This window comes from Enhydra lutris, unplaced genomic scaffold (assembly GCF_002288905.1).
Source record: "Enhydra lutris kenyoni isolate GAN:26980312 unplaced genomic scaffold, ASM228890v2 scaffoldscaffold86, whole genome shotgun sequence".
Lineage (NCBI taxonomy): Eukaryota > Metazoa > Chordata > Mammalia > Carnivora > Mustelidae > Enhydra > Enhydra lutris.
This window is the reverse complement of record NW_019154170.1, coordinates 5,508,083-5,520,299: the sequence shown is the minus strand read 5'-3', so window position 1 is coordinate 5,520,299 and position 12,217 is coordinate 5,508,083. Positions and strand designations below refer to the sequence as shown.

The 12,217-nt window shown below is 64.3% G+C and overlaps 1 protein-coding gene across 1 annotated transcript; it reads left to right on the top strand.

Annotated features, from left to right (window-relative positions):
• The first annotated feature begins 608 nt into the window (after nucleotides 1–608).
• Nucleotides 609–7,485, top strand: LOC111161654 (polo like kinase 5). The gene is made up of 15 exons (XM_022525419.1): nucleotides 609–716; nucleotides 1,344–1,457; nucleotides 1,594–1,710; nucleotides 2,152–2,281; nucleotides 2,381–2,468; nucleotides 2,570–2,665; nucleotides 2,979–3,177; nucleotides 3,288–3,414; nucleotides 3,623–3,699; nucleotides 3,867–3,951; nucleotides 4,224–4,301; nucleotides 5,263–5,419; nucleotides 6,278–6,407; nucleotides 6,515–6,625; nucleotides 7,300–7,485. The coding sequence occupies exons 1-15, from the start codon at nucleotides 609–611 to the stop codon at nucleotides 7,483–7,485; spliced, it is 1,803 nt and encodes a 600-aa protein (XP_022381127.1).
• The last annotated feature ends 4,732 nt before the right edge of the window (nucleotides 7,486–12,217 follow it).

The window sequence follows — 12,217 nt, the reverse complement described above, 5'->3', positions numbered from 1 at the left end:
GCCCAGCGCCTGCATATATGATACCCCCAAACCCAGCCGTGCCCCTCCTCGCTCCCTGCGCCGAGCCTCACTCCCTTCCCAAGCAGCCCCGGCGCTAGAGGTTCTGGTCTTCTTTCTCTGTCCTCTGGATCCGGCCACGACTCCCCAGTGCCACGAGAGCCCTGTCAGGCCCCCGCTCCTACTCGCCTCTCCCTCGGAGGCCTCTGAGAGAAGGAGACAAGCTCTCTGACCTCAGTTTCCCTCTCGGGGAAATGAACACGTTGACACTTCACAGCAGGGCAGGAGGCGCAGGATCCGAAGAGCGAGCTGGGCCGGGTGCGCCGCGTTGGCGCAGGGCCGGCGAGCGGGGGCCGGGGGGCGAGCTCCGCTGTCACTGGAACACCTGCCAGCCGGGTGTCCCTGCACGCCCACGCCCGCCGCCCGCCCTCCCCGCACACGGGCAGCGTCCAGCGTCTGGCCACGCCCCCAGCGCCGGGCCCCGCCCCCGCCCCGCCCCCTCAGCCAATAAGACGCGCCCCAGCGGCGCGCAACCCCCAGAGCCGCGGCGCGGGGGTCGGGCGGAGGCTGTGCCAGTCCCCGCGCCGAGCGCCCGCGGGGTCCCCGGAGGCATGGAGCCCTGGCCGCGGCGGCGGCGCACTTGCCGCCCGCCGGTCTCCGCCTTCCTGCGCGACCCGAGCTCGGGGCGCGTCTACAGGCGCGGGAAGCTGATCGGCGAGGTGCGGACCCGGCTCCGCGACTCCGCGGGAGGGTCTCCGGCGACGGGGAGGGGCGTGCGCGCGCGATCTCGAGCCCCGGCGAGCAGTGTGCGCCCCGAGGCTGGACTTCTGCGAGCCCGTGTGTGTCGGCGCGACTTTGGGGTCTGGTGTCTGCTGGCGCGGTCGGGCGCCCGGGTCTGTGTAGTGCCCGTCGCACAGTGTACCTTGTGCGGCGGGAGCCGGTCTTCGGCGCCCTGTGCTGTGCCCATGGGTCGTGCGTCCAGGGGTGTGGACGCGCACTCGCGTGTTACAGGTATCCGACCTTTGTAGAAACTCTGTCGGGCTGTCTCCAGGTCCGTATCGGAACGTGCTCTCCGTCTCGGCGCTTTCCGGGTCTGGGAGTGGAACTGCGTCGTGTGTCCACGCACTTGCTGTATTGTGGTCCGGCGGCTGGATGTATCCGGAGATGGATACGTCTGTGTGCGTGTGCCTGCGTTTTCCCTGTGTTCATGCGGTCATGTCTGCGGGTGTGAGGGTGGGAGCTGTGTGCCCGTGCATCTCGTGTGTGTGTGTATGACGCGGCCTGGCTACCTGTCTGCACCCCTGTGCCCACGCGGCGGCTGAGCGGGCGCACCCCCCTCCACGCAGGGAGCCTCCAGCCGCTGCTACAGGCTGGTGGACATGTCCACCAGTGCCGTGTTTGCCCTCAAGGTGGTGCCTCGTGCCGGGGGCGTGGCTGGGCTACTGCGCCCCAACGGCAAGGTAGGCCCAGTCCTTCCATGCCCCGGGGCTCCACACTTCGCAGGGGGTCCCCATAGAGGTCCCTGCCCTGGGGGGATAGAGTTTTGCCCTGGGCCGGAGTAGGACGGGCCGTGGACATGTGGGGCCGTGGCTGCAGGTGGAACGGGAGATCGCCCTGCACAGCCGCCTCAAACACCGTAACATCGTAGCCCTCCACGGACACTTCGCTGACCGAGAGCACGTGTACCTCGTGTTGGAGTACTGTGGCCGCCAGGTGCCCTAGGGGCTGGGCGGAGAGGGAGCCCCCCCCCACCCCGGGTCTGCTGTGCTCACGGGACAGGGACCCCCCGCCCCCGGGTCTGCTGTGCTCATCTGTGGCCGCCCCTATGTCTCTCCGTACTTACCTGTCCCCGCCCGGGTCCGCACCAGGCCCATCTGTGCTCATCATACACACCCGTGCCCATCTCCTCTTCATCTGTGGCCATGGGGATCACCTTGCTCCCATTGAGCCCACCTTAGCCCTCTGAGCACACCGGGGGTCACCTGCGCCCGGCATGTACCGGGCTGTGGTGGTTCCTCTCGGAGCCTCCGGGCCCGCTCAGACTCCCCCCGCGGCCGCCTGGGCCCGCCTCCTGTACTTCTGCGGGGCTCATCCGAGCTCACCTGTGTTACCTGTGTCCCTGGCGCTGCCGCGGCCGCCCGCGGGCACCCGCAGTCGCTGGCGCACGTCCTGGAGGCGCGGCGGACTCTGACGGAGCCGGAGGTGCGCTACTACCTGCGGGGCCTGGTCAGCGGCCTGCGCTACCTGCACCAGCGGCGGATCGTGCACCGCGACCTGAAGCCCAGTGAGCCGGGTCGAGTGCAGGGGGAGGCAGGGGGCGGGGCCGGGGAGCTGGGGGCGGGGCTTCCGCCCTCACAGACTGCGGGCCGGCCCCCTCTGGCAGGTAACTTCTTCCTGAACAAGAACATGGTGGTAAAGATTGGAGACCTGGGGCTGGCTGCCAGAGTGGGGCCAGGGGGCCACTGCCACCGGTAAGTGAGAGGCTCTGGACGGTCCCTCTGCAGAGGCACAAGTGGAACGCGCTTGGCACGGGGGCTCCAGCCTTCCCGAGCCCGCCATTATTCCCTTGCAGAGTGCTCTGCGGGACCCCAAACTTTCTGGCTCCAGAGGTCATCGCCAGGAATGGGCACTCCTGCCAGTCAGACATCTGGGCTCTTGGCTGCGTCATGTGAGTGGGTGTGGGGAGCCCCTGGGCCTGGGGAGAGGGGCAGGAGGACCCCGGCAGGGCCAGGTATGGGCAGGTGGAAGCATAGGGACGGGAGGCCGGATGGGGGACAGGCAGGTGTGAGCCTAGGACAGATGTGGACAGGTGTGTGCAGCTGTAGGGCCGGTATGGGAAGGTGGACGCAGAGCCTGTCCAGAGGCGGGGAGTTTGGGCAGGGATGGCCAGGTGTGCACAGGTCGGGGTGCACCAACCTTGGACCCACAGATCAGATCCAAGTGGGCACTCAGCTTCCTGCCTCCCCCAACCCCCGGGTCAGGTACACAGTGCTGACCGGTACCCCTCCCTTCACGGGGGCTCCCCTGTCGGAGATGTACCAGAACATCCGGGACGGCCACTACCCGGAGCCGGCCCACCTGTCACCCAGCGCCCGCCGCCTCATTGCCCGCCTGCTGGCGCCCAACCCGGCAGAGCGGCCCAGTCTGGACCACCTGCTCCAGGACGATTTCTTCACACAAGTGTGTGCTGTTCCCCAGCAGGGCCCTCCTGGCATCGGGGGTGGGGGGGGCGGGCAGCGAGGCCCGGGAGCCCGGCGGCCCGCACTGACCCCTGGCGCCCCGCTCTGAAGGGCTTCACTCCAGACCGGCTGCCAGCCCACTCCTGCCACAGCGCACCCATCTTCCCCGCACCCCAGCCTCTGGGCCGGCTCTTCCGGAAGGTGGGCCGGCTGCTGCTGACCCAGTGCCGGCCGCCCTGTGAGTAGCGCCCCTGCCCACCCCTCCCCTGCCCCCGCCCACCCCTCCCTTGCCCCCGCCTGCTGGGCTGGCTCACATCTCACACACCTGTCCTGCCGCCCACCTGCTCTGCTCCTCTGCACCTGCCGCGGGGTGGACGTGGGAGGCAGATGCCTTCTGCTGCGTGGGCCCAGGCTCTGCCCCCCGAAACCCTGTATGCTTCCCTCAGGCCCCTTCACCCCCAGCGAGGCGTCGGGTCCGGTAGGAGGTGCTTCAGATCCGGACTCCGAGGGGTGCGGCAGCGAGGTGAGCACTCAGAGCAGGGGACGTGGGGAGGCAGGCGGACTGGGCAGAGGGAAAAGTTGGGAGACGCGGTCTTCAGGTGAGCAGCATGGAGACAGACCCTCACCCACCTTAGGCCTCTCCTGGGGGCCAGGGCCTGCCTCCCCTCACCCCGGCTGCTTCTTCCCCAGGCCTCCCTGTTGGACAGAGGGGATCTCCACCCCGAGGTCCCCATCCACCTACTCACCCAAGGGACCCTCAGGAGTGACCCAGCGGGTGAGCGGACACTCCATCCCAGGTCCTTCCCGGGCCCTGGGTGCTGGTGGGGAGTGAGAGTATGGAGGTCGGGGCAACCACTGGGCCTTGCCGGGCTGGGACCCCTCTCCTGGCTTCAACTTTCCCACCTGTGAAATGGGGACGATGGCCAGAATTCTTCTGGGTTTTAAATAAGATGTTCCCAGATTCTGTGGTTTGGGCCAGAGCTGGTGGGAGCGGCCTCTCGCGGTGGGCGACAGACAGGTCTGCCCTGCAGAGATCTATCTCCTCAGGGCCGAAAGGGAGGCAGAGGCAGGAGGTCGAGGTGGCCGTCAGAAACCTGTCACTCTGCCTGGACCATGGCCTCCCAGGTAGGAACCCAGCCTGGCCCATAGGGGCCACCTGTCCCTTAACATCCCAAGAAAAGTGCCCAGCTCTGCCCAGGGGCCCCTGCGTATTTCTGGGGCTCCCCTGGGGGGTAGAGCTGAGGGAGGCTTCAGGGCACAGGGACACCCATCCTGCATCCCAGGGTCCGGGAACCCCCAGCCCCCCATGTCTTGCCCCTCCTGGGTCACTGTCCCAGGAGCCTTTCCTTTTTTTTTTTTTTTTAAAGATTTATTTATTTACTTATTTGACAGAGAAAATGATCACAAGGAGGCAGAGAGGCAGGCGGGGGGGGGGCAGGCTCCCCGCTGAGCAGACAGCCCGATGCGGGGCTCGATCCCAGAACCCTGGGATCATGACCTGAGCTGAAAGCAGAGGCTTAACCCCCTGAGCCCCCCAGGCGCCCTGAGCCTCTCCTTTCTTGTAGGACCCAGGTTCTTCTTACTCTTCTGTTCTTGTAGCACAGAAAGACCCTGGACACTGAGGCTCTTTCCTCAGCTGGAGCCAACGCCGAATTACTCAGAAATCTTAAAGAAACAGTGAAAGACACTTGAGATTTACAGCGAAGGCAGCCTGAGAGTTCTGCCTGCCGCTCCCGCAGCTTCCCTGGCCACCGGGTTGCCCATTTTTTTTTCCGCCAGTGCCCCTTTTGCTCTCCCAGGATCCGACCCAGGATTCCAGAGGACACTGATCGATTTGCTTTTAACACACTTTTTTTTTTTTTTTAAATGCAATCCTGCAAAGCCTGTGGGGTTGGAGCCTTCCCCATGGTTCCGAAGGGCTCCTCTCCAGAGGCGACTGGGGCTCCCCAGCCCCTTGTCCCTCCCCCTGCAAGGCAAGGCTGGGCTCCCTGCCCCCTGGACTTGGCTCTCCATCTTCCGCATCTCCACTGTTCCTTCCCCAGGCCTCCCGGACCCCTTGCTCAGTTCACTTCATTTTTATGCCCAGCCATGCAGGGCCCCCCAGGGGAGCAGCGGCCCACCCTCTGGGCCCCCAAGTGGGTGGATTATTTCAGCAAGTACGGCTTCGGCTATCACCTGTCGGACGGGGGCAGCGGTGTCCTGCTTCGGGACGGCACACACTTGGCCCTGCGCCCCCCAGAGGAGTAAGTCACAGGCCTCCTGCCCACCGCCCCATCTTTCTTCAATCATTCCTCAAGTATTTATTAAAGTAGCGCCTACTGTACACGCCCATGGGCGGTCACTGCCTGCTAGAGGGGAAACGATGCTACGCCGATAACTCAGGCGATTCCAGGAGCCAGTTTTCTGGAGCAGATGGACTGGGTGAGGTGACAGACTCGGGGGCTGCAGGGTAAGGGCTATGGAGGGACTTTCTGAGGAGGTGACATTCAGGCGAGACAGGAAGGGTGAGAAGGAGCCATCAGGAACAGCATGGGAGGCACAGGGAATAGCATGTGCAAAGCTTTGGACATGGGACCCAGCCTGGTGGGTGTGAGGAACTGAGTGACGTGGGGACACAGGGAGGATGTGAAGTCAGTGGCCTGGAAAGCTGCTGTGGCGGTCGGAACAGGAAGGATGGGCCCAGGTCACACTTTCCATGTGACCTGGTTGGCAGGAGAGACCCTGGGAGCCAGCAGGTGGGTGGTTGGACTAGTCAGGCAGGGAGTGGCTGTAGCCCGGGGTGGTGGCCTCGGAGGAACGCCACGGGGTTGGAATCTGGACTTCTGTTGCCGGCAGGAAGGTCAGAGCAGACACTAGGCCAGATGGGAAGGTGGCAAAGGGATGGGTTTGGGGCAGGCGGGAATCTCAGGTCGGACATGGCTCCAGGGGGCTGGAGTTCTGGGGAGGGGCTGGGGCTAGAGGTAAGGACAGAAGTGGGTCAGTGCGGAGCTGGTCTCCAAACCCCCATCCCAGGGGCGTGGCTGGCGGGAAGGCGTCCTCGGGCACCAAGTGCCCCGGGTAGAGGCTGCGACAGCGGCACTGCCCTGTATCCCACCCCCCAGCCGAGTGTGCTATGTGCCTGGCCGGGGGAAGCTGGAAACGTTCGCCCCCAGGGACGTGCCCAGCCCGCTGGGCGCCAAGCTGGCCGTCCTCCGGCTGTTTGCCCGCTGTATGCAGCAGCGGCTGCGAGAGGTAAGGGCCTGGCAGGGCCGGGCGGGGCTGGGCAAGTGGAGACAGCCTCTGGCTGGCCGGGAGAGCCAGAGGGAGAGCCAGAGCCGCAGGGCTGGGTCTGTCTGCAGGAGCCGGGCCGGCCCACGCCCACCCCGCCCTCGGCCCCCGGCCTCTGCCTGCTGCGCTTCCTGGCCTCGGAGCGGGCTTTGCTGCTGCTGTTCAGTGACGGGACACTGCAGGTGAGCGCGGGGTGCCTGTGTCCTCGGGGCTGTGCCGGTCCCCTCTGCGGTGGGGTCGGGGACAAACAGCTGGCCTCGGTGGGGCTGGGGACATGGGCCTCTAAGTACAAAATATGCAAAATCAGAAAGGTTTCGGTCCTGGCAGAACGCCCCCCGGGCCGTCCTCACGGGGTGGCCCTTCGCAGCCGCCGAAATGTCATTTCGGAGGACAGTCATATCTAGACTGAGGTTTGCCCCGGGCAGTCCTGGCGGTCGCTGACCGAGCACAGCCAGGCCTGACCCAGACTTCAGAAGCGGTGGTGTATGATGCTTTCCTTGTTACCCCAAAACACTATTACTCTGTTACGGTAAAACCTCCCTGTGTCCAGATTAGAACAGGGCTAGCACCGTTGCCCTGAGCCGGACTGGGTCTTAGCTGGAGAGGACGTCCGCCGGGGAAGCTGGGTTACCCAGGCCACAGGATTCGGGGTGGCCCTGGGCAGGGGAGGCCCCGTCTGAGCCCCCTTCCCCCATGGGTACAGTAGAGCCCTCGGCCCCGGCTCCCTGAGCTCCTGGGGGGTGGGGCAGCGCTGAGACCCAGGTCAGGGGGTCCGCCTGTCCTGCTCCCTGGAGCGCCAGGGCTGGGGGTGGTGTGGGGGCCCCTCTCCCTGACCCCGCTGCCTCACCCCTGGCAGATAAGCAGCAGTGGCGACCGGACTCACCTGGTGCTGGGTGGCTGGGGCGACGAGCTGCGGCTCACCGTCTGGGAAGGCAGCCGGCCCGGCGCCCCTGACCCCCCGGGCGCTCTGCAGAGCCCCAGCCCCGGCCTGGCTGCCCAACCGCTCCTTGTGCACGCCCTGCACATGCTGCAGAGCGTCTAGGATCCCCCAGCAAGGGGACCGGCCCCTTGGCTCCAAACCCAGCGCCCCTGGGGGCCGCCCTGGGACCATGGGAGGTGAGGGTCCTTGCCTCGGGTCGTGACTGTGCAACCCAGACTTCTGTTTGGCTTTTGTTCTTTTATCATTAAAGAGGAGTGGACTGTGTCGCCTGCGGCCTGCCTCTGTGGCGGGTCTGACACGCTTCGGGGAGGTGGCCCTTCGTTCGGCAGGCTCTGAGCCCGCTGCCGCTCGTGGCAGACAGATGGGCCAGATCTCGGCCAGCGCCCAGGGTACCCCGAAGTCTGCGGGGCTGGAGAGAGACCCTGCTTCAGAGAGAGAAACCGAAGAATTTACAGGCCTGAGGCTACATTTCTCAAAGCACGTTTCCTTTATAATCAGGGAGAAAGGCAACAAAGATGCAAACAGACGGTTTTGGAAGAAGCTGGGTATCCAGTGCCCGTGTAGGGCCTCACACACAGTGTGACCATAACTGTTCCTGTCATTGTCCCTCTGCTGGGGCCCACGCCCTGTCCGTCAGGAGAAAGGCCCCGCACGGTGGGGGAGAGGGGAGGCGCTCGGACAGAGCTGCAGTACCACACGGTGCCTGTCGCCGTCCCGCTGAGGACCGCACGTCCTGTGGGCGCACCTGCGGCCGGTTGGCGGGGATGGGGGGGGCAGCTGGCAGTGGGATGTGACCACCTTGGGCCAGAATGAGAACTTGGGCCCTGGATGCCCTCCAAACAGGGCTTTTCCTCATCACCGACTTACTATCAATTCCAAAAGTAAAGCGTGGACGAGCTCTATTTTCGACCAACCATACATGGACAGAGCCACAACCTTCGTGGGGAGGTCACAGGGTCACCCGGCTCTTTCTGTTTACGCATGCTTGTGTTACCCTGGAAAGCGAGGGCGCCGTCAGTGTGACCTTGCTTTTCCCCTCAGCCTGGGTGTGTTTCTGCGCCGGTGTGTAAAGGTCGGCCTCTGGGCTTCCAGTGCAAGGACAGCGCGAAGGTCAGGGCCGGGCAGCAGACAGAGGGAGCCGGGGGATGGGCCAGGGAGGTCGCATGCTTTGGTGTGGCCTGACATGGGACGAGAGATTGTTTTGTGTAGAAGAGGCAGGAACTCTTGGAGCCCTTGGAGAATGTGAGAGGAAGGGGTGTGGGTGGGAGATGAGCCAGCGGAGAGAGGGAGCAAACATTGGCACCACGTCCTGGTCTTCCTGTCCTTCTATTGTCGTTGTCGTCATTACTGATGTGCGACTCACATAATCACGCAGTTGGCCATCTTTAAACTGCACGACTTGGGCACTGAGTGTATCCACAATGTTGCGCAACCATCACTCTAGTTCCAGAACATTCCATCGCCCCCAGAAAACCCTGTCCCTGGCAGCCATCCCCTTCCCCATCCCCCGCCCCCATGAGCCCCTTCCCGTCTGGGGAGGAGCCTGGTCTGGGCGTGTCACACGCGTGGACTCACACCCCGTGTGGCCTCCTGTATCTGGTTCCTTCCCTGCGTGTGGTGGGCTCGGGTCCGTCCCCCGGGCGGCGGGTGGGGGCACCTCGCTCCTGCTGGGGCCGGGGACACTCCCGTGTGCGGGTGGACACGTTGTGAATGTGCCCTTCATCTGTTGATGACATCGTGTTACAAAGGACAGAAACCCCTCCCAACTGTTAGGCGCGCCGTGAAGGACGGGTCTCTAATCCTGAAATGGTTAGAAGAGCCACTTGCAGGCAAGGCTGGATGTGGGGCTCAGGTGAAGGCTAGGGTCTCTCTCTGACCCTCTCTTCCACTCTTTCTCCATCTTTTGTGCTACCATCTGTGGTTAGGGCTTCACTCATTAGTGGGCTCTTGTGGCTTGGTGACAAGGTGACCCCTGGCACAGGCTGGAGCTATCAGCTCAGCAAACTGGGGGGAGAGGAATGACCAAACTCTCCTGTTAGTGCTGCCAAAAGTCCCAGATTAAGGCCTATTGGCCTGGCCTGGGCTCCATGACCTCCTCCTGCCAGCTGAGTCACCTCGAAGGAGAGAGTGGGGTCCGGAAGAGGGCAAGGGAAGCTGAACTCCCGTGGTCATGTTGCTTTGCCCTGCTATGTTTCCTCTCAACAGATGGTCTTCTGTGGGTGGCCTCCGAGAGGGGCCCCAGCAGTCCCCCTGTCCTGGTAGTCAAACCCCTGTGTAGACCGTCTACAGGGACTAGGGCTGGCTGGTGTAACCAGTAGGATATCAACAGTGACAGTCTGTGGCTTCAGAAACTCAGTCATAAAAGCTGTAGGTTTCTGCCTGGTGGTCTTCGGGGTTGCAGGCTTGGGGGGGGGGGGTCGGTTTGCATTGCTGTCTCCTGCTGGTGCTCGGGTAACTGGGCAAGGGTCCATGGGGTGAGGGCCTGAGCTTCCCGCCAACAGCCTCTGTGGGCGCCTACGAGTAGGTCCTCCAGCCCCCCTGAGCTTTCAGAGCGGGCCACCCCAGCTGGCCCACGTGTGGACCGTAACCCCATGAGAGACCCCGAGCCAGAACCAGGCAGCCCAACCGCTTCTGAACTCCTAACCTGCGGAAACGATGAACAAAAGACAAGTATGCATTGCTGCTTCCAGTCTGTTGGTTTGGGCTGATTCGTCACCCAGCAAGGGCTAGCTAGTACACTTGCCAGACATGCAGAGGACCCTCCCCATTTCTGCCCAGACGGTTGTTTCGGGGGCAAACGACTGAGCGCCCTCAGCACGTGCACCTGCCCGCTTGCGCAGTGCCCACCCGCAGCACCCGAACCCGCCTGCCTGCAGGCACCGAGCAGCCAGCGGCGCCGGCGCAGCAAATAACCCGCCCACAGAACGTAGTAACTAGGTGACCTCCCAGGCCAGCTCTTATTTGAGGGTGAGAACTTCAGGAGGGGGCGAGGTGCCCTCACTGCCCGGCTGCGAGTTTCTGGAATCTTCTTCAGGGCAACTGTGCACCTCAAGAAATAAAATCATTAACCGCCCACTTGTGGGTGTTTGCCAAGGATGGAGCTTCAAGAAATGGCAGCCAACGCGCACCAGGCCGGAGCTGCTTTTCCAGAGCCAGCCGCGGAGACCCCGGCCAACCGGAGGGGGTGGCGGGATGCGGAACACTCGGCGTCCCCCGCGCCCGGCGTCGCGACCACGTCCCCATTGGTCTGTGGGGGCGCGTGGTGCGACGCCTCCTCCAATCACCAGCAAGCAGGGTGGGGCCAGGCGGCCCAGCCGCGAGGGCCTGGTTGGCTGCGGCCGCGGCAACCGTGTGTGACGTCACAAAGAGGGGCGGAGTCCGGGCCCTCATCCGCTCAGGGTCCGGTCTCCGCGCGGGACCGACGTGTAGCCGCGGGAAGGAAAGCGCGGCCCTCGGCAGGTGCACGCGACCCCGGCGAGTCCCGGGCACGCCCGAGCGGACGCCGACACGGGCGGGCGCTGCGGCCACGCGCACCCCGAGACTCGCGGGCCCAACGCACGGGCGGGGGCGGGGGTCGCGCGCTTCCCCCCGCGGCGGTCCCGGCGATGCAGCGCGCACCGCGGCGCGAGCGAACCGACAGACGTGAGCCCGGGTCGGGTCGGGCCCGGCCGGCGGCCCCGGGGCTCGGGGCGGTGGGTTCGAGCCCCGCGCCGCGGAAGTGGGAACCGGTGCTCCGCGCGACCTGGAGCGCGGGGTGGCGGACGGGGGCGGGGTCGCGGCTCAAACGTCCGGGTGCACCGGTGACGGGAGGGCGAGGCCCGCTCGGGAAGGGCCGCGACGTGGCCAGAACGCGCGCCGCGCTCGCCTGGCGGGCGCTTCCTAGTGCGACCGCGCGCCGGAGCCCATCGGTTACGTCAGCGGCCCTCAATTTAAACTTGAAAATCACCGGAGAAACGACTTTTTAAAGTGCGCGCCCCAGCGTCCGCGGTAGCCCTGTTCGAGTAGCCCGAGTGTCCACTGGCGGACGAACCGGTCCACACGGCGGGTCCCCCGTGCAGCAGAGGGTCCCCGGCCACCAGAGGAGCCAGGCGCCCCCCGCGCGGCCCCGGGACGGACCGAGCCCACGACGCGCGGGGAGGGGACCAGACGCAGGAGGCCGCATGGGGTGTGAGTGCATGCGAGTGACACGTCCTGAGCAGGCCCCTCCACGGACGGGAAGGGACTCCTGGGGCCTGGGGTCTGGGGAGGGTTGATAGGCTGATGGGGATGGAGTTTCTTTTAGGCTGATGGCATGTTCTGGAATGAGATAGAAGTGACTGTTGGACAATTTTGGGAATACACTTAATACCATTGAATGGTACACTATAAAATGATTAAAATGGTACATCTTTGTTTTTATTTACGTAATCTGTACACCCAACGTGGGGCTGGAACTCACAGCCCTGAGATCAAGAGTCACAGGCTCCACCGACTGAGCCGGCCAGGCGCCCCTTAAAGTGGTAAATTATATCTTATATGCATTGTATCACAATTTAAAACATGCTTGCTGCCCATGTGACACCCCAGGCCCCTTACAGCAGAATTGGGGACTTGGGCTTTGCTGTTTCTTAAAGCCCCCCTGGCTCTGAGGAGCGGGCGAGGCCTGAGCTGCTGCGGGGGTGACAGGAGCGGCCAGCAAGGAGGAGTGTGTGTGCAGAGATGGAAAGGAACCAATGCTAAATGATCACAGTAACCCCCCTGGGAAGTTTGAATGTGGACAAATAGTTACTATTGAGAAATTCATGTTCAGGGCGCCTGGGCGGCTCAGTGGGTGAAGCATCTGCCTTCGGCTCAG